This window comes from Phymastichus coffea, unplaced genomic scaffold (assembly GCF_024137745.1).
Source record: "Phymastichus coffea isolate CEN01 unplaced genomic scaffold, Cenicafe_Pcof_1.1 PCOF00202, whole genome shotgun sequence".
NCBI classification, from domain to species: domain Eukaryota; kingdom Metazoa; phylum Arthropoda; class Insecta; order Hymenoptera; family Eulophidae; genus Phymastichus; species Phymastichus coffea.
In genome coordinates, this window is record NW_026707013.1 from 104,646 (window position 1) to 125,226 (window position 20,581).

General features: G+C 45.7%; 4 protein-coding genes across 4 annotated transcripts; 2 read left to right on the top strand and 2 right to left on the bottom strand.

The window, feature by feature from the left end:
• Positions 1 to 911: 911 nt before the first annotated feature.
• LOC131673865 (acetyl-coenzyme A synthetase) lies at positions 912 to 12,294 on the top strand. Its single transcript, XM_058952213.1, has 11 exons — positions 912 to 1,155; positions 1,986 to 2,201; positions 5,422 to 5,617; positions 5,676 to 5,901; positions 5,975 to 6,140; positions 6,270 to 6,462; positions 6,537 to 6,692; positions 6,777 to 6,944; positions 7,354 to 7,543; positions 10,059 to 10,304; positions 10,393 to 12,294. Exons 1-11 carry the CDS (start codon positions 1,067 to 1,069, stop codon positions 10,590 to 10,592), a joined length of 2,046 nt encoding a protein of 681 aa, XP_058808196.1. The 5' UTR covers positions 912 to 1,066; the 3' UTR covers positions 10,593 to 12,294.
• On the bottom strand, positions 7,550 to 10,005 carry LOC131673866 (enolase-like). Its single transcript, XM_058952214.1, has 6 exons — positions 9,498 to 10,005; positions 9,031 to 9,232; positions 8,843 to 8,967; positions 8,443 to 8,688; positions 7,816 to 8,175; positions 7,550 to 7,754 (listed from the first exon to the last, which is right to left on the bottom strand). The coding sequence occupies exons 1-6, from the start codon at positions 9,688 to 9,690 to the stop codon at positions 7,564 to 7,566; spliced, it is 1,317 nt and encodes a 438-aa protein (XP_058808197.1). The 5' UTR covers positions 9,691 to 10,005; the 3' UTR covers positions 7,550 to 7,563.
• An 826-nt stretch (positions 12,295 to 13,120) lies between the features above and the next one.
• LOC131673862 (inositol monophosphatase 1-like) lies at positions 13,121 to 16,915 on the top strand. The gene is made up of 6 exons (XM_058952205.1): positions 13,121 to 13,278; positions 14,441 to 14,574; positions 15,608 to 15,870; positions 16,176 to 16,281; positions 16,348 to 16,499; positions 16,589 to 16,915. The coding sequence occupies exons 1-6, from the start codon at positions 13,219 to 13,221 to the stop codon at positions 16,693 to 16,695; spliced, it is 822 nt and encodes a 273-aa protein (XP_058808188.1). The 5' UTR covers positions 13,121 to 13,218; the 3' UTR covers positions 16,696 to 16,915.
• Positions 16,916 to 17,117: 202 nt separating this feature from the next.
• Positions 17,118 to 19,880, bottom strand: LOC131673861 (probable cytochrome P450 6a13). Its single transcript, XM_058952204.1, has 5 exons — positions 19,342 to 19,880; positions 18,908 to 19,273; positions 18,619 to 18,840; positions 18,291 to 18,542; positions 17,118 to 18,198 (listed from the first exon to the last, which is right to left on the bottom strand). The coding sequence occupies exons 1-5, from the start codon at positions 19,832 to 19,834 to the stop codon at positions 18,035 to 18,037; spliced, it is 1,497 nt and encodes a 498-aa protein (XP_058808187.1). The 5' UTR covers positions 19,835 to 19,880; the 3' UTR covers positions 17,118 to 18,034.
• Positions 19,881 to 20,581: the final 701 nt, after the last annotated feature.

Below are 20,581 nucleotides of genomic sequence, written 5' to 3' on the forward strand. Positions count from 1 at the left end.
ACATATGAAGACATTAATCGCGATATTCCACAACTTATATTTGTCTGCCAGTTTTTTCTCAAATCATTGCAGACATGAGTTTGATCAACGTGACAAATGAACGCTTGACACGAGATGACTATTTCTGAAAAGCAATTGCAACTATGTTATGATACAATAAATGCTATTTCAAAGTGCCAATTAATATTCATCATTGAATAATATTGAGAGGAAAAAAAACACGAAACAATGTATTCATCATTATCGAGCTGGCAACATCAATAGCTCGACGGCAATCGATAATCAATGAAAAACGAAGGCTCATGCAAATGGCACAAGTTTCTCAAGTCCAGCGCGCACAAGCCTGCATGTCCAACTGATCGAAAGGACAATGCGCGTACGTGTCCTTGCGGTCGGCGTATAAATCGATCCCTACCGCCGTCTCGTCTATCAATTACCCGCGTATGCTATCTAAATCATGCGAGTAGGCGCTCTTGCGCGTCGTCCATCGCGTGAGCGCGATAGACGAATTTTGGAAAAAGCCTGCTGCGAGCGCGCGCGATTCGACGAGCGCTCTCGCTTGGCGCGGACTCGGTTTTTCTTATCACGGCGGCAGCGCCCGAATCGTCGTCTGCTGCTGCTTTTGCGCGGCAGCATCGATCGCGAGCGTGCGGCCAAGGTCGAGTTCGCGCGTCCGTCCGCGGCTAAGCGAGCCGGCGGGTCGCGCGCGTCGCGGAGCCAGGCGATCCGCGGCCGCAGCTTCCGAGAAAAGCCGGGGCGCGTGCATCCCTCGTCGGCCACCTGCAGTCGAACGTCGGCCTCTCCCTACTCCCTGCCTCGCGAACCACGGCGCCCCCACCCGTCGCCGCCGCCGCCGCCGCCGTCCACGCTCGATCCGGCGCAGCGGCGGCGCGCTGCTTGCTGCTGCTGCTGCTGCGGCTCCGGTGGTAGTTGGCAGTCGGTCGCTGCCTGCAGTGAGACGCTGTGACGGTGCGCGCGCAACCCATCGGGGCCAGGGCGAAACCACGGACAAGCGGTCAGATTGGTTGGCGGAAAGCAAGCGAGAGCTGAGCTCGATTCATTGGCCATGGCCGACAAGGTTTACCAGCCGAGCAGCGAGCTCTCAAGGCAGGCCCACTGCGCGGGCATGGAGCAGTACAGGCACATGCACGAGAGGTGAGTGTCAAGGCGGCCGATCGATTTCTCGGAGCCGCGGACGGCCTCGGCCCAACTCGTCGACGCACGCCTATCCGAGTTATCGCGCGCGCCAATGCCTGGGCAAAACAATAATAAAGTCGGAGCGACGCGATCGACCCCATTTTCGGGAGGGAGGGGAAGGGGCGTTTACTGTTGTGGCGATATGCCGAAGGAGCGCGCACGAGCGCCGATTCCAAAATGCTAACGAGACGATGCCCGTGAGAGAGGAAGCAGTGACGCAGGCAACGATTGTCTATGCAGACGACCAATGGAGAGACCCGTATCGCAGTTTCATTCCACTTTGTTATCTCTCTCTCTCTCTCTCGCTCCCCCTTTTCGATTTGACTCTTTGAAAAAGAAAGAAAGTTTCACCGATCGATTGCGACACCTGCGCCCCGCGGCACTAGTACGAGCGCTGGCCTTCATTCGTATCGTCGAGGCTTGCGGATGCGCGTCGTTCCTTGAAGAACTCCATTGAGAATTTCATGATATCTCGTCGTACGACAATATGCAGACGATTCGGCGCCAGCTGGGGCGTTCGAGTACAAATGCGCTCGCTCGCCCTCGTATTTCGCGGGGTGATGGGGAGGGGCAGAATTGTCGATGGACAACGGATGACGATGATCTCTTTCGCGCTGCGAGTGCGCGCACGATTCGTCCCTTGCACCGTCGAGCCTCCGGCAGCAGTTCACGAAGCGGGTGTACAGCTCGCACGACCGCAACTTACTCGGTTCGCGCGCGGGGCCGAGGATGTCGCGCGAGAAGCTCGGTGGCTGCATCGACGAGTGATCGCGCTTACGTGTTCGCAGATCGATCAAGCATCCGGCCCAGTTCTGGGGCGAGATAGCCAAAGAGTTCTACTGGGAGACGCACACCACCGAGGACAAGTTCTTCTCCTACAATTTCGACCTGAGCGAGGGCGACATCTACATCAAGTGGATGGAGGGCGCAAGTACCAACCTCAGCTTCAATCTGCTCGACAAGAATGTTAAAAGCGGCAAGGCTGATCAAATTGCATTCTTCTGGTAAATCCGTTTCCGCGTTGCCGTGGCCAAGTGTCATCGCACGCGGTCTAACGGCGACATTGCTTTTTATCTCTCTCTCTCTCTCTCTCTCTCTCTCTCTCTCTCTCTCTCTATCATTACGAAAGCCGTGAATTTTCAATAGGGTGATATTTGAATAGTAGGTTACTTGCTTCATTCCTTATTGATTTATTCGCATAATTTTCCTCGCAAAATAAAAGCAATTTATACACCCGCTGCAGTTTAACGGAAAACAACGAAATGGAGATTCCGCGATAAGACATTAAATGAGCGCGAGACTCTAATCAAGCGGTCATTCACATATTTCTTCATCAGGACACTTCGGTGATCTTCCGTCGCGTGCAATGATTTTTCGTAATTTCTGTTATTTTTTTTTTTTCTTTTTTATCGCTGTCTCTCGACCGCGGAAGCAGTTGCCTGTCGAAAAAAACGCGAACGCGCGTCGCAATCGTCGCGAAGGAAAAATGCAACGTGCTGCATCGTGCGTTCCCACGTCGATTTGATTTGGAGGTAACAGTGACCCGCGCGAGCGCAAGTTCATTGTGCATGCAAATGCCATCGTCGCGAAGTTGGGAGCGCGTGCGTCGGTTGGCTCGTATACACGCGCGCAAGTCATTCGCGCGTGGCACGCGCTAATCGCTCCTCGTCTCTCGTGCCCTTTTCCACCCCCGTACGTTGCTACGCCCACTGGCCTGGCCGAGAAGTGTGTGCGCTCGTGAATCGCGTCAATGTCTAAATATACATGCTGGCACTGGGCAAAATGTAAATGGCTGTTTGTCTAGTTCGAATGCCGATATTCCAAATGTACTCGTTGCACTTAAGCAAGCCCGCACGCGCAAGTCTTTCTCTATCTCTCTCTCTCTCTCTTTCGCGCGCGCGCGAGCAAATTAAATATTCACGTATACTCTTTGTCGTCGAGGTTAAAGCTGTAAATTTTCCGCTTGCTAACGCAAGAAAGGCCGAAGCTACGTAGTGGGAGCTGAACGACGAAAACGCACGTGAAAAACCGAGAGAGATCACGGCGTGATTGTATCATCGCATCTCGAAACCGAAGGCCGCGTCAGTGGTGGCGCGATGTAGTACCTCGTGCGGGAGTGCACCGAGAGGGGGATTCACCGACAGTGTAACGCACTTGAAAAAGAGATGCTTGTGTGACCGCCCGTACTTCGCACAACGGAGCGCGTGTACTCACGCGACAGACACATTTCGCCGGCACAGCTTTATCTCTCGGGCAGCTTCGTTATACCGGGATCTTATCTGTCGCTCTCACGTGTATGCTTTGACCAATTGTCGGATTACGCGATAGCTGATTTTAAATATCTTTTTTTTTGGTCTGGAATAATGCTGTTTAAGCAAATTTTTTTTGCCGTACGATTGAATGAATTTTTTCGGGAACATATCTTGAATACCGCATTTCAGATGAAAAGCAAACCATTTCGGTAATGTTATTATTACTCTATAATTAACTCCCACCGTCAAAATAAATTGCTGTGATTAAGTCAGAAAAAAAATTGCCTATTATTTCAGACGCAAATTCTAGATTATTGCACGATTGTAATTTTATTTACAAGTCTAATTTGGATAGCCCTTGGATATAATCTGCTCGATAGGTCCAGTATTATCAAAAGTAAGAATATTTCGCGGAGTGCATACGTACACGGATTTCGACTAAATTAATGTATATGTAATATACATTGTCTTACTTCAAATTGGCTAACGAATTGAATAAACATACAGTCAAATTTCCAAAGTTTTCGAACTTTTTTCGAGCAACCAGTATAGCGCTCAGATAAGAAAGATGGCAACACATCTTTTATCATTGTTGTTAGAATTTCAATATGTTAAATCTCGTGTGAAATCGACTGGCGCAATTTCACGTATGTTTCCACTGTCGATCAAACGCCTTACGGCATTTCAATTTCGCTGGCAATTTCGTCTCTGAAAGTGATTCTTTTCCATGTGAGATTCGCGCAGACCACAAGGAAAGACTAATAACCCTACTCTTTCACGCAAACGAGGTCGAGGCCGCGCGCGAGATTGAATTTTACAAACCAGAAATTTCGAATTTGTCCTGTATAGTGAATCGCGTTTTTTTCGAACATCCAGTTCTTTTGTATCGACGACAAAAGGAGCGCTTATCATGGAAATCAACGCGTCTCATCGACAACGAAAGAAAAAAAAAATCGGCTCGTCGAAAAACATCGCAGTGTCTCGCGAACGTCGTCTCGCGCGTGAGTTCGGATTCAACGCGAAAGGGAAATCTTTATCTGGATTCGTGGAGCACGCGAGAAGCATCGGACGAGCGAGTGTATTTTGGTGCGTAAGAAAATCGCGCGTCGACGCCTCATTCCCGTCCGTTGCGCGCGCCGCGCGCGAGCTGTCGACGCGTGTATCGTCAAGTTCATCGACGTCGCGCCACGCTTATCGCCCGAGAAAATTAGCCGGCTCGCGCGATTACATTTGCCAACGCGTGCGCCAATATTTGCCTCGCGAGTTTATGCAACCAGGAAAACTCTTACTCGACGTAGGAATTTCACCGGAAAAACAGTTTGGTGCGACGTCACGGGCTCGCGTTCCTTTTTTTCGCTATCTCTCACTTTTTGTTTTTTTTTTTCGTGCGTGGACTGCGAAACATTATGAAAATCACAGTTTGACTTTTGACACCGACAGCTAGAAATTTAAAATGTCCGTGTGACTTATGCACATGTTTTCTCCACATATAATAATTATTAGCGGAGATTCGTGAATTTAAGGAAAAAGATTGTACCGTACAATTTTTTTGCCACCCGATCATCAGTGTTCGGGTAACAGGGATAAACTTTTTAAGAAAAATAGAAAATACCCGAGTACTTGAACTTGCATTTTCTCGAAGCTATATTATCGCATCGAATTGGACTAATTTGCCATCGACGCGTGTGTAAAACACCAGTTGCGATCGATATACATTAGCCTGTCAATTTTCGCCGCAATGAGGAAGTTATTACGCGCTCGCGACACTGCGACGGGCCATTATCTTTCGAGAGTCGCTTACTCTGCGAAGATAATTTGACATTTCGGTTCCGTAGTTTGCCCGAGGTCCGAGGCGACGAATCCATTACGGCGATATTTCCAAAGACACGCGCGCTTGAAGAATTTTCACGGAAAAACAGGTCTGACGATCGATTCCGCGGAGCGCGTTCTCAAGGAACGACGACAATTGCAGGGAGGGAAACGATCCCGACGATTATTCCCGCCTGACGTACCGCAAACTGCTCGAAGAGGTGTGTCGCTTCGCCAACGTGCTGAAATCGAAAGGCGTGCAGAAAGGCGACCGCGTGGCGATCTACATGCCGATGATCCTGGAGCTGCCGATAGCCATGCTCGCGTGCACGAGGATCGGCGCGGTGCACAGCGTGGTGGTGAGTGTCGGTGACTCGATGCGCTCGGCCCGGGCCTCGGCTGAACCGCTCGCCTCAGTTCGCAGGCTACTCCGCGGACTCGCTGGCCGAGCGCATGCACGACTCGAGGGCCAAGGTGCTGATCACGGCCGACGGCGTGTGGCGCGGCAACAAGCTGCTGATGCTGAAGAGCATCTGCGACGAGGCCCTCGACAAAGTCAAGAGGCAGGGCCACACGGTCGACAGCTGCATCGTGGTGTCGCACCTCAGGCGGCTCTCGGCGCCCCACGGCAAGAACGACGCCGGTTAGCCACTTCGCCTTTCTCGGCCCCGTTCACGCTGTCGGATGCTCGAACGATCCTGTTTGCGGCGTTTCAGGTCGCGCGAACGGCACGGCGAACGGCAACTCGAACGACCAAGTGCCGCAGGTACCGTGGGACGACGACAGGGACGCCTGGTGGCACGACGAGATGGAGGACGCCGAGCCGAGCTGCTACCCCGTCTGGATGAACGCCGAGGACCCGCTCTTCATTCTTTACACGAGGTTCGTTCGGCGTGCGCCCACTCCTGGATGTTGCAGGCCATTCATTCGAGCTCTCTCTCACTCTCACTCTCACTCTCACTCTCACTCTCACTCTCACTCTCTCTCTCTCTCTCGTGTTCTCGATTACAGCGGCTCAACGGGCAAGCCGAAGGGCGTTCTGCACACAACGGCCGGCTACTTGATTTATGCGGCCACGACCTTCAAGTACGTCTTCGACTATCATCCCAACGACATTTACTGGTGCACCGCCGATATTGGCTGGATCACGGGACACACTTATGTCGTTTACGGTCCACTTGCCAATGGCGCTACTTCCGTATTGGTCTGCCAATATATCATCTTTCATTCGCGCATTCGCCTACTTTCCGAGACTAAATTTCCACGTCTTCATTGCAGTTCGAAGGCACTCCATTCCATCCAACTAACGACAGGTATTGGTCGGTTATCGACAAGTATCAAGTCAGCCAGTTCTATACTGCGCCCACCGCCATACGCTCTCTCATGAAGTTCGGTGACGATCTCGTCAAAAAGCACGATCTCAGCACTCTCAAGGTGACAAACAGTCCGAGACCTTCGAATGCTTGTCATTTAATCGTGACAGTGGCTTTTACAATTTTTTTCGTTTGCGTCGCGTAGGTTTTAGGCTCGGTCGGCGAGCCGATAAACGCGGAGGCCTGGCTCTGGTTTTACAATCTTGTCGGTCATGGTAAATGCAGTATTGCCGATACGTTCTGGCAGACGGAGACTGGTGGCCATGTGATTACTCCTCTGCCTGGTGCCACCCCCATGAAGCCAGGCTCAGCCGTGAGTTCGCACTGCTTTTCCGATCAATCTTCCAATTTTGTTGCTCGTTAATTTTTCCTGCCGAAATGAAGAGTGGTTTCGTACTGATCGAAGATTCAAAGAAAAAAAAACTTTTTCACGAGCGAACGAAATAGCCAAGGACCCTTTGCTTATCCAGCAGCAGGCAAAAGAAAGAAAGAAAGAAAGAAAGAAAGAACGAAAGCAAAAAAGCGAATCCACTCTATCGGAAGTTTGCCCAGTAAGCCCCATCTCGACGCCAGCTTTTCCCCCAGCAATAACAACGTTTTTATCTGTCATCCGTCATCCATCACACCCGCGCACCTGCCATTTGCCTAGCAATCAAACCCACTCATCCGTCGACCATTCAACACTCAAGCAAACACACTCAACGCAAATGGGAATTCAACAGACATTCCCGTTCTTCGGAGTGCAGCCGGAGCTATTGGACGAGGACGGCCACGTGATCGAGGGCGAAGGCGAAGGGTACTTGGTGTTTCGCAGGCCGTGGCCCGGCATGATGCGCACTCTGTATGGCAATCACGAGCGCTTCCAGAGCACGTACTTCGACCGCTTCCACGGCTTCTACTGCACCGGCGACGGTGAGTGTGTGGCCCTTCGTTCAGCCGGCCAGCGGTTGACGAAACCTTTCGCCGGCATATTTGGCGCTTTGGCCGAGCTCCTCCTCGATCCTCAGCACTTGGTTGTACTTGGCGACTCGCTCGCCCCGACACGGCGCGCCGGCTTTTATCTGGCCGGCCGAGACGCCGACCGCAAAATCCGCGACGAAGGTCTCTTCCGTTTCGCACTGACCTGCGTGTGCCCGGTGCCTCAGTATTCGCGAGAACCCCAGGCGAGACCCGAGCAAACTTACCGGCGCTGATCAGACAGCCCCAACCGGCGTCCCTGGCCATTTTAACGCAGTCGAGCGCCTCGCTTATCGTGCCAGCCTGCCCGGGTCTGACGACCAAGCAATTGGCAGCTTGTTTCTCAATGGCCTCTTCCAATCTCTCGGCACTCGTCACCGTCAGCTCATCCGCGACTATTTGCACTGCAGGCTGCGCCGTGGTCAGAGCTGTCCAACTGTCCCAGTCTTCCCGATCGAATGGATCTTCGAGGGACACGATGCTCGGGAATTCGGTCAGCAGTTCGGCGTACTGCTCGCGAAACGCATCAGGCTCGAGATGATTCTCCGGGTCGGATTCACCGGTTTTGTACTCGAGGTCGTATTTGCCTTGTCAACGGAAAAGATAAATAAATCCGACGGCCGTAGAGCAGAGACGGTCGCGGCTTGTTGAATCGATAAGAGCGACGGGCGCGTATAACTGGCAATTATCTTCGATCGACAAGCGAGCTTCTACGTAGGCGTTCACGCGCGCGTCGTAAAGATAGCCGCGCGTTGAAATATGAATGCGCCGTTCGGATATCGCACATGGAAACGCAAGCGCCTGTCCTCGAGAGGCTCAGCCACGCTGATCGACGCGCCCATCCTTATAATTACCGTCCTGGCAGAACGTCGTAGCAGCGACATCCAAGCCGATCTTGACTTTGCCTTCGTAGCCGGCCTCCTTGATCGCCTCGTCTAGCGTCGCCAGTGCCTCTTTGTCGTCCTCCAACTGTGGCACGAAGCTACCCCTGTCGCCTACCCCGAGCGGAGGCTGCAACTCTTGCATTTCCGCGAGTTTCAACTCGAGCACGCGGTAGATCTCCGAACCCACGCGCAATGCTTCGGCGAAGCTGTTAGCGCCTGCGAAGACAGTGAAATTTATAGCTTCTTTTTCCTCTTGTCTCTTCCTCTTTTTCTTTAAAAGCAGCATTGAAGGAAAGAGCATTAGAATTTTTTAATAAAGAACCAAGTTTCGCGACTTGCGCAAAATTAAGGTCGCAGAGTTATGGCATACCAGTGGGCATTATCAAGAATTCTCGGTAAACGAGGGTATTCCCAGCAGAGTGACCGCCACTTATAAGGCTGAACTGCGGCACCGGCAAGCAGATATCCTGGTTTTCGCTCAACACCGCAATGTACCTTCGAAAAATTCAGCGGCGTTACTTCGCCGCCCCAACTTTTCGCTCGCCAATCAGCGCAAACCTGTAGAGTGGTAAGCCACGCTTGGCAGCGGCAGCTTTACAGCAAGCGACAGACACGCCGAGCATAGCATTCCTGCCGAGTTTCGACTTGTCGGGTGTGCCGTCGAGGCTCTGCAGCAGCAGATCGATTTCGCGCTGTTGGTTCACCTCGAGCTTCGACTTGAGCAGTTCCGGGGCGATCGTATTGTTGATCGAGTCCACGACTACGACATAGTCTTTGATCACTCACAATCGCGTTGCTCACTCGCGATCGAACGACAACATCACACTAGTCGACTTTTAACGAGCCAAGATACTCGAGTTCGCAGTGAAAATAACCCAGCCAACTTCTAATAATACCCCTTAGTTTGCAATCCAGCTTTCTCTCTCTCTCTCTCTCTCTCTCTCTCTCTCTCTCTCTCTCAACTATTTCTCCGCTAATTGGAAAATCGAACTGCCAATCGATTTGCAACTTTCTCGCGCGCGTACCTTTGGTAACGGCATGTCCAGCGTAAACCGCCTGGTCGCCGTCACGAATCTCTTTGGCCTCGTTCTCAACGAAGACAAGCGCACTCGGCACGCTGCTTCTCAGCAAACCGATGTCCGTTATCAAATCTACCTCCACTGTCGGCCGCCCACACGCGTCCAAAATCTGTCGAGCCTTCAATTTGCGGATGGGCATTGTTTGCCTTTACGCTGACTAATTTTTTTAACGATGAATCTAGGCCGAAAGATTGGAGTTGAGTTTGCTTGCGAATAAAAAGAAAGTTACGCAGGGGTTATGATTTTTAAAGTCTGAAGTGGGTTGAGATTCGCTTGTCGAGTCGAACGATAAGGCAAGAGTTATTAGAAGGGCAGCTTGCTCGAGGCGAGGCATAAATCTTGATCTTCGCGAAACAGACCGTTTCGAGGGTAGCGCTTGAGCGAATCAGCATGGCACGTAAATGCTCGCGAGAATCGATAATTGCGTCGGGACACGTTGATAGCAGAGCACGGCTAATTATATGCACATTGCACAATCATGTCGTTTTTTGTTGCATGTGCACGCAGGCGCACGACGAGACAAGGACGGCTACCTATGGGTAACCGGGCGTATCGACGACATGCTCAACGTATCCGGCCACTTGATGTCGACCGCGGAAGTGGAAAGCTGCCTGGCCGAGCACACCTCCGTTGCCGAAGCTGCTGTCGTCAGCAAGCCGCATCCGGTCAAAGGCCAGTGTCTCTACTGCTTCGTCACTCCCAACGAAGGCAAGATCTTCGACAAGAAGCTGCAGGACGAGCTCAAGAAGAAAGGTAATTCTGTTAGCTTTTTTTAGGTTTTTTTTTGGTGGGGAGAAGGGCGTTCGGGCTGTTTAATTAAACTTCATTTCGTGTCCAACAGTGCGCGAAAAGATCGGACCGTTCGCCCAACCAGATGTGATTCAACATGCGCCGGGACTGCCGAAAACACGATCGGGCAAGATTATGCGCCGAGTCCTGCGAAAGATTGCCATCGGCGATCGAAACGTCGGCGACGTGTCTACTTTGGCCGACGAAGGAGTCGTCGACTTGTTGTTCTCTCTAAGACCACAAACCGTTTAAGCGTACATATCTTTCGAAGAAAGAAAAACGACAAGCGAGTCTAACTATTTGTTGATTTTCTTTTCTTTTGCAACAGTGTCCTTTCAAATTTTGTTGTAACAAAAACTCGTAACTGTTTTCTTTATTTTTTATCGCTTTTTATCAGCGCGTCATGTTCCTTGATTTATATAGTATATGGGTCTTCCGATGCGGTGCGCCACCCTCTCGAGAAAAGGCTTCGAGTGGCTTTTTTTGCACGTACCTCAGCGCACACGTACATACACAAGATAGATTTAAAGTTAGCGAATGAAGCAAAAAGAAAAAAAACGCAAAAAAAAAACTTGAGAAAGATATATTTAGTTATGAAGAACGTCGCTTGTTCGATTTGCTGCACCCACGTACACTTGCCGAGCTTGATGAAGTGTAGATTACTATATTATATACTAATATAATTGTGAGAAAAACGAAGTGTGAGCATGAGAGGGGCATAACGATATCTAACTGTACTTTCTTTTATGTTTTTTTAGTCAATTTTTTTTAATGATAGAAGTGAGCTTTTGTTTGTTACATCGCTTATCGTTAAGGCAATTGTTGTTCATTTCCAAACGAAAAATGTTGTCTCGTACAAGAGTCTGAGTTCTTTTTAAGAAAAAACCTTGTATATTAAACTATTACTTTGTACCATCGTTTATATATTGAGAATTTTTATAAGGAGAAATTTCACGTATAAATTTCCGATGGCTCACTTCTGCAGAGAAAAAGAAAAAAAATCCCAAAAAACACAAGAGTCGATCCTACTGGTTAGGCATCATTGTTGGTGCATCTGGTAATGCACAATATAGCCTGTACGTAACGCACCACTTTTTTTCGTCAGAGTTGGAACTTATATATTTTTGTTGTCACACGTGGAAGCAGCCGACGAAAGCAATCATATATACAAATATACATATATTTTTCAGAAAGCGAAAGTTTGCACGCCTGTAATTTTTAGAATGAAACTACTACATTCGAGACTATATACACGAAAACAAAAAAAAACACGTAATTCATCGAACTGCTATTTTGAAAGTATATTATAAAGAAAGTGTAATTTATTGATTTTAAGTTTAATGGAACGTCGTTGACGAGTTTGGTTAAATGCATATTCTATTGAGCGAAAGTAAGTCTAGACTCGAAATTCTTTTTTAGGGTGAATTTTACTCGAGTCCAACCAGTAAACAATTGTATGCACTGGATATTTATATTCCGAGTAGAAATTAAAATACATATTATATATTTTAAGATATATTCGAGAAATTATGCTATACCTTATAAGTGTTATACAACGTAAAAGAAAAAGGATTTTTTTCGTTTCGGTGTGATAAGCAGCCTCGACAACAAAAAATAAACTTATTTACTACCTGATGATTGGAGCACAAAAACACAAGATTTTAAAAACACGATGAAAGTTATACGTACATAAAGAGTGAAGTCTATGGATTAAGTGTAGATGTGAAATTGGATGAAACGACAATGTTTTATTCCGAATAAAGAAAAACCACGTAGCTTCTACAGCCTTGAAGCTATGTTGCATACATATCATTCTGCGCGGAACAAACTAATTCTAGGTGTGATATAAATATATTATATTTAATGAAAAAAGTAAATAAAAATGCAGAAATTATATCTATTATATGAATGTATATATACGTTGAGACATACATTTATCGTTACATTAAAAAAACAGATGTGTTGAATGTTTTTTTAACCTTCCTAATTGGGATTTGGATTTCATCGTAAAAGATATAAAAAATTAAGTGAGCTTTACTTTATTTTCAAATTCCTCAATCAATTGTTATAGTTTAGTTCTACTTTGTCTAGTGATAGTGTAACTCTCGAAATATTTTAATTTGTTAAAGAAACATACGATTTTAAAGTTTCATCGTGGTTCTTGTGTTGTTTAGCTTTTTTTACATTTGAACTTCGCTTACATTCTAACCTGCCGTTTGCGTATAATTAGTCATTTAAAACGAATGTAAAATTGAAGGAAGAAAACTGAATTCTTGTGCGCGCTGTTCTAATTAGAAAAAAAACAGGCTACTCAAACCCAATAAAACATGCGTATCCATTGTGTCCGCATAAATTAGTTTTTCGCCGCAAGACACATGACTCTGAAAAAAATCTCGGAACTTTCTCCGAAAGCTCGTTAGCGTAGCAGAAGAGCAAATCCGTCAAAATTTCGCCAAGGCGGCTGTACGACGATTCTTCATACCTCTTGCATATCTTCTGAAGTTGTAGTTTCCTTCGCTTTATTTTTACAAATAGACCTGTAATTCAACAAGTTAAGCACGCTAATATTTATCGCGCATAAAAAATACATTTAAAGTGATTTTTTTGATAGAAACGCGTGTACATGCGCGTATTGAATTTTGTATTACTGCGACTGAAAAAAAAATGTTGATGCAACGCCTGACAAAAGGCACCCCGCGAAACCAAGCGAGCTTTATAATCGCCGCGCAGCGATGGGGTGGGGAGTCGATCAGCTGACCAGTCGGTTGGCGCGGCGGAGCAAACGGAGCAAGCAGTTGTCGGTTATCCGTGGACGCGAATATTACCACGGATCGAGCAGTGACCTTGGCGTAGTCAAGAGACAAGCTACACGTGGAAGATGTCCGAGCTCGACCAATATTACGAGGTCGTCCTCGAGCTTGTCAAGCGGGGTGGCAAAGTAAGTGTTTCAAGGTTATTTTTCCAAGACAACAGTTTTGCCGTTTGAACGCGTGTTTCTCTTTTTTATTTTTGTTAGTAGGTGGGGTCAGCAGAAATTTGTTTCGATAACGACTGGTAGCGAGGCTTTTTTACCTTGTATTTTTTTTTCTATCGACAATTCGGGTCACGCTGAGCTTTCTTATTACACAATCAATTTTGCTGCGATAGATTTTCATTGCAACTTTTCCTTGCGAATAAACACGAGCTTACATCTACTGCTATTTTTGTCGTAAACAAAGTTACATTTTGAATGTAAAAAGTGAGCGAAGCTAGATTGCTAACCGAAGGTCAATTGCTATAAAAAATCGAAGCTTGCAAGCTTTCGTTCGAAAACTATGCAAGATCACGTCATTGTTTTTGAAACTCCATTAAAGAAGCTTAGATTTGAGAAGATGGGGTGGAGAGTCCGAGCAACGCGTACGTAACAGCAAATTTTATCAAATTAACCATTAGAAAGAATCATTCGTGCCCGTGATGCAATCAAACAATCGCGCAATTGAACGTCCTCGTACCTCTGCTTGGGCGACAATCGACACATAGAAAAAAAAAAGGAATCATGCTCGTCTCCCGCAGTTTACGTAATGTACGTTCGCGCGCGCAAAACGGCCTCGCCAAACGAAAGTAGACCTGTCGGATTATGAGCGCAAGTTCTGTCTCTGGGCGGGCTATCGATTTTGCCGCGCCTGACGCGTGCGTGCCTCGTATACACACCTGCCGCGAAGAGGCAATGTCTTGTCGCTCGCTCGTATCTGTTGCCGTACACGCGGATACGGCTGGTATAGATTCTTTTATTTTCATTTCTTTTTCGACAAGCGTGTCGAGTGCTTTCGATCGAACTTATTGTTACCAAAGTTCTACTCAACGCTCCCTCGTCTAATCTCCGATCGACGATAACGCTGCTTCCAGTTTTACCTTGCGATTTGTCGTTGCGATTATATTATTACATATCCTAACGTGTATCCAGCAATACGTATCTAAGATATTTTATGTAACTTTGAGAAACAAGACAATGTCATTTCTTGTTCCACGTAGTTTTTGTAAATGTCGATTAGATTACATCCAGCGATTTATCACTTCTAATGCAGTTCAGTCACAGAAATAAGGCGAGCATTGTTTTCCAGCTTATCAGGGAAAACATTACGAGGCAAAAGACGATATCCGTGAAATCTTGCGACGTCGACCTCGTCACCGAGACGGACCAGATGGTCGAGAAACTGCTGATGGACGGCATTTCCGCCAAATTCCCCGATCACAAGTAAGTTTGAAGGCCGATTTCCTTCGCGAGGAGCGCGCCGCGCGCACCGAGGAACCCGCTACGCCTCTGGTGGTCGTTCCATTCGCGGATGTTACCAGTAATAGATTGCGCACGAGTGTCTATAAGGATATTAGATTTTACTTTCTTTCAATATAATATTTCTTGCGTAATAGTAAAAGCGTGATTAATACAAACAACAGATATGCATACAACTCGTATAATTGAATATTACACAAGTTGAATGCAATAATATATTATATCAGTTCAAATGATTGCCAGTCGTGGCGCTGAAGCTAGTCACGTATAAACATAGATTTTCGTCGTTGATGCAGTACGATAAACAAAACAATGTCAGACAATTATATATATATATAATTTCTTGGTACCGAGTAAGTAACTACACACTGAAAGTTAATATGTTAGTTTGGAACAACAGCTACGGGTGTGGATTTGACTTTATCGACAAAGGACGCGAAACATCTGTGCAAATGGTAAAAAAACAGACGGCGTTCGAATTGAAAGCGAAGTACTAAGTGAAAATCAGCCACACGACTGGCGGTGATTGTTCGGATCATACAGCTTGACACGAATTGAACATTAGTTAAAGACTGATCGTCGAAAAATCACGGTAATATTGAGAGAAGAAAAATCTCAGATGAGGCCCAAGCTCTTCGATCGCAAGTAGTATCGGGTCAAGTTGCCTAGTTCTCAGGAGGAGCAGCTAAACGCGTAACGCCCAAGAGCTGCCTTCGGGCAGCGCGTCGACGTCAACGGACCCATTAAAGATTCTAACGAACAGCAAGATTCTGCGCAGTCAGAGACTTCACCTTGGAGTTTATAACAAATAAATAATATAAATAATATATCTATAACAAACAATCAACGTTTATTAGCCATACCAGGGCAGGTTTTCACAACTCTATACACGAAGCGTGTTACTATAACGTGACTGCTACACTTATTAGACTTCGAACTTTGATGTTAAACAACCTCCATTATTTCGCGAATACTTACAACGAACGATAAACCGTAGATTTATTGGCGAGGAAACCTCATCGGAGTCTAATAAAAGAGTGGAACTGACAGATGCGCCAACATGGATAATCGACCCGGTGGACGGCACGATGAACTTCGTGCACAGCATGCCTCACACTTGTATATCCATCGGCTGCTACGTTAACAAGGTCTGCGAGATCGGCATCGTCTATAATCCGGTGATCGAGCAATTTTTCACTGCCCGACGTGGTCTCGGAGCTTACCTTAATGGAGCGCCTATTCGGGTTTCGGGAGAGACGAGTACGTATGACATTTTTTTTTTATCTTGGCCGGTATTACGATCAAGTAGAAGTAGGCAAATTTGGTCAGACGCCGACTCATCCATTCGACGCTTACTTTCTTACGATCAAAGACTATTAGCTTTTTAAAATAACCTTTGATCGTGCATTTTTTCAAATATCTCGGTACTTAAATATAATTTTTATCCTCTGTACAATAAATAAATGAATGAATCTCGCGCAAAGGAGAACGTATGATCTATCTACATCTGTCAAAACGGTATGCGAGGCAATAATAATAATAATAATAATAATAATCCCTTCCAGAATTGAATAAATCGCTAATGATGATGGAGACGGGAACGAGCAGAGATCCAGAAAAGATGAAGGTCGTCATGGATAACATCCAGACATTGACACCTCTAATCCACGGGTATGGCTATTCCCGATATTTTCGCAAGCTAGATTATTAATCACGTGTGTTTCACTAATTTTTCAGCTCACGGGCATTAGGCTCGTGCGCACTAAATATGTGCATGGTGGCGATGGGAGCTGCTGATGTAATGTGGGAGTTCGGTATCCACATCTGGGACGTTGCCGCTGCTGATCTCATTGTTCGAGAAGCTGGCGGAGTCTGCATTGATCCCGCTGGTAAAACGTCCACTTGGATTTGTCTCAATTGGATTTGTCAAGTTTGAATGCTCGGAAGAAATTATTTAACAGAGGGATGTGCTTTTTAGGCAATGACTTCGATCCTTTGAGTAGAAGAGTCCTGGTGGCCTCGTCGATGGAACTAGCTCAGCAGCTGGCAAAGCATCTAACTCAGTATTATCCTGACCGTGATTAAATCCCAATTTGAAGTCCAAAGGGCAGCATTTGAAAAAAAAAACACTAACATTCCAATTAAATGGTTCATCCGCTAATTCGGGATGAAATTTTGCTGTGAGCGCGTTTTGTTGGAAACACGCACGAAGAATTACACTTTTAGAGATCCTAAAAAGAGATTCTATTAATTTTTTTCTTGTGCCGAAATAAATTTAAGTGAATAAATAAATTATTATATTACATTTGAATCCAAGTTCAAATTCAAATTTATCCTATCTTTTTTTATTCTACGAAGATATAACGGTATAGCACACTATAATCCTCTATTATACTCGTAAACACATTTTTGTAAACACTTAGCACTTTTTGAAGAACGTCTAAATCAATATGTTTAGAAAAAACCTATTTTGATCTCTCTCTGAAGCTTAATATTAAGGTTTTGCGGTATAATCTTGAGTTGTAGATGTTTATTTGCATCTATTGCTCCCAGCGCGTAGAAATGTTCTTTTTTCTATTCTCGTGCCGCGTAGTCAGAGGGTTCGCAGCATTAGTCTAATACAAACTATATCGTTTATTGAGGACAGTCGTTCTTTCATTTGCAAATTCGAACATTGGAGCGCGGTAAGTCGCCAATGAAAAAACCTTCACTGCGAAACTCGAGGGGACGCGAAGGAAATGCGGAATATTTATACGAAGTGAGCAATGAAAAAACGAGCGCGCATTCATACGGACACTGCCGAATTGAGCGATCGAGGGACAACGAACGCACTTAGGAGGCCGAGGCGGATAACAGTCGGCGGTAAGCCTAGGTAGCCGAGAGGACACGACACTCGAGCATTGACATCGATAAGCCAACCCAACCCATCAAGAGATCCCGAACAACGTATAGCAGTCGTCGACTGAAGTGGCTGAATCGCGAGCTCAAACACAACCTGTCGAGGATAATTTTACGTAATATAACTTCACCGTCAGTCAGATAAATTGAAAACAATCGAGGCAATCTTGCAGTTTGTTTATAATTGCCAGTGTTATTGCACACAGAGTGATTAATGCTTCTTATGCGAGTTTTTTGTGAATAAAAGCTTACAACACTCCCAAACAATCACGTAAAACACTGCGAATCATGATCGAGCAATTTTTCCAATGCGTGATGTAACTAGTATAGATGTGCTGAATTGCGTTTGAAATTTTTCTGGAAAACTTAATAGTTCATTAACGAATTTTATTAAAACATCACGAGTTAAATTATTAATAAGATATCACAAATTAAAAACAAACGAAAATCTTATAACATATAAAATAACAAAAATTATATTACAAGAATTGATAGTTAAATTATACCATAAATGAGAAAATATCAATCAAAGCTTCGTGATTCTTAAGTATAAGCCACTTTTTGGCGCGATCAGAATGAGCCCAGTTTGTTTTTCATACTGCTTGCAAGTTTTTTCGCAAACTTCGAGTTTGAAATGTCGAATAACGGTTGCTAGACCCAACTTCGTTTGAATATGCGCGAATCGTTCACCTAGTAAATATAAAATTTCAAACCAGCGCTGTATGTATCTTTTTTTTAAGAATGCAGAGTAAATGTTTTCAAAGTGCTAAGATATAGCTTACCTATGCAAATCCTTGGTCCATCTCCAAAAGGCAAATAAGTCATGTGTGGTCTCGATTCAACGGCATCTTCTTCAAATCTCTCTGGGTCGAACTTGTTGGGATCGGGATAAATGTTTGGATCGTAGTGTATAGCATAGACAGGAACGAATATCTTCGTGCCTTTGGTAATCGAAATATTGCTGTCGGCAAATATGTGATCGCTCACTGCTTCTCTTTGTAACATACCCACTGGTGGATATTTACGAAGGGTTTCTAAAATTCAACTAAATAGTCATCTGATTCGAGCTCACGTTGTAGCCAAATAAAAAAAAAAACATTTTTTGATTACCTCGGAACACTTTATCGAGATATTTCATATTTTTGATGACGTCGTAACTCAATTTTCCATTGTTCTCTTGAAACGCAACTTTAACTTCCTGGCGTAAATTATCTTGAATATCGGGATTCAAGGCCAATTCGTACATGGCGTTGCTGATTGTTGTTGACGACGTTTCGAATCCAGCCAAAAAGAAAACGAACGCTTGGGCGGTTAATATTACATCGGAAATTTCTGTAATGCATAATTCTTTTGTGCTGCATGAGCAAATAAAAAGAAAAAGTTAACGTGATTCCCGAACCCTCTTCGCCAACTTGCTCAGGATGGTCGCGTATGTCCATCAGAAGATCGATGAAATCATGTCGTCGGATGTTATTTTTCTTTCTATATTCCATTGTGGATGTGACAGTATTAATGAAAAATATGTCGGTATGTTCATCTTGTAAAAACGATTTGAATGGAACTACGGCCCAGTGTGGTAAAAATCTGCTCAGAAGCTTCAACCTAGTGAACCAACTGTCGGCGAAAATGCGTCGACCAATTTTTCGAAACTCGCTATCCTCGTCCGCCAACGCATTCATGTTCAAGCCAAAAACGCATACTCCGATTACGTCAGTCGTAAATTTAGCAGTAAGCTCGCGGCATTCAATTGGCTCGTTCTTAGACGCTGTACGAAACACATCGTAACAATTCACATTTCGTTTTACCAACAAGCTGAAACTTACGGATATTTACCTAGATTCTCGAGATAGTCGGCAAAGTGGTCGGCGCATTCGTTGACCAAATAGAACATTTCCTTTAATTTACCGGAGGTGAACGTGGGCGCAAGCTTCCTGCGCATCGGCTTCCATCGTTCGTATTCCAAGAATAACAGATGCTGCGCGAGCGGCTCGATGTCAACGTGGATTTTGACACCGCGATCCGGGAACGTCACGAAGCTCTTGACGAGTGCGTCTTTAATCATGTCAAGATCTTTGATCAACAGCGCTGGCTCGGTGCCTGCAAACAGACCGACTGCCGGCTCATCCGGATACGAATCGTAGACTGACTTTGTGTAATCGGCAATGTGCACTTTGCTTAGGCGCACATCCTTCATCGTCCCGAACAACGCGACGGGCTCCGGTCCCGGAACTCGCCGTTTCTTCCAATAGTCATAGTTCCTCGTTACGTAGTAGCGAACGGCCAATAATAAGGCAACCAGGCCTATCAACACTTCGATCGACGGCATCTTCGTGAAACGTGGCGACGACCGCCTCGGTCGACGATTAAGCGAACACTAACTAATTCCATTGTGCGCGCTCTCAGCCTGACCACACGGCTATATTAATGACGCTAGATCGCCTTGGATCGTGACAATTAGCATTAGCGTCGGCGCGCTTGGAGCGAGCGCGATCACCGTCACTTTTGTCGGAATAGCATCTGTCACGCTCACCGGCACATATGTCATCGCGTTATATGTTAAGCTTATTAGTATGAGCTGATATTGTAATCCCATTCGCTTCTGTGAGAGGAAGGGAAGGATGTTTCGACTTTTTTTATGACGACTATACCTACAAAGGCGTGAAAGGCCTAGACCTAGGATCTCAGGACCCCGACTAATCTATAGATGAATCATTTTTGTTGAAAAATATAAAATGTTTAAAAAGCATATTTTAGAAAACACTGATTACAAACTAAAAATAATTTGATTCTACGAAAAATGTATGAAGGTGCCATGTGACGAAAGATACGTTAGATATCCCCTTAGCACTTTAAGGTATACGTAGTAAGTAGGAAGAATTACTCGTGAAATCCTTCGGATGACATTTTTATGTACATTACGGCTCATCGATCTAGTAGCTTTCTTTGCAACGCGTATTCTTATTAAAATATTTTTAAGCCGAATCTGCTGCCTCCCTTTGTACGAGCTAGCATGGAGTTTTAATTGCAAAATAAATCTAACGTCCGATCGCAGGAAAGCAAATGCTGTGAACTT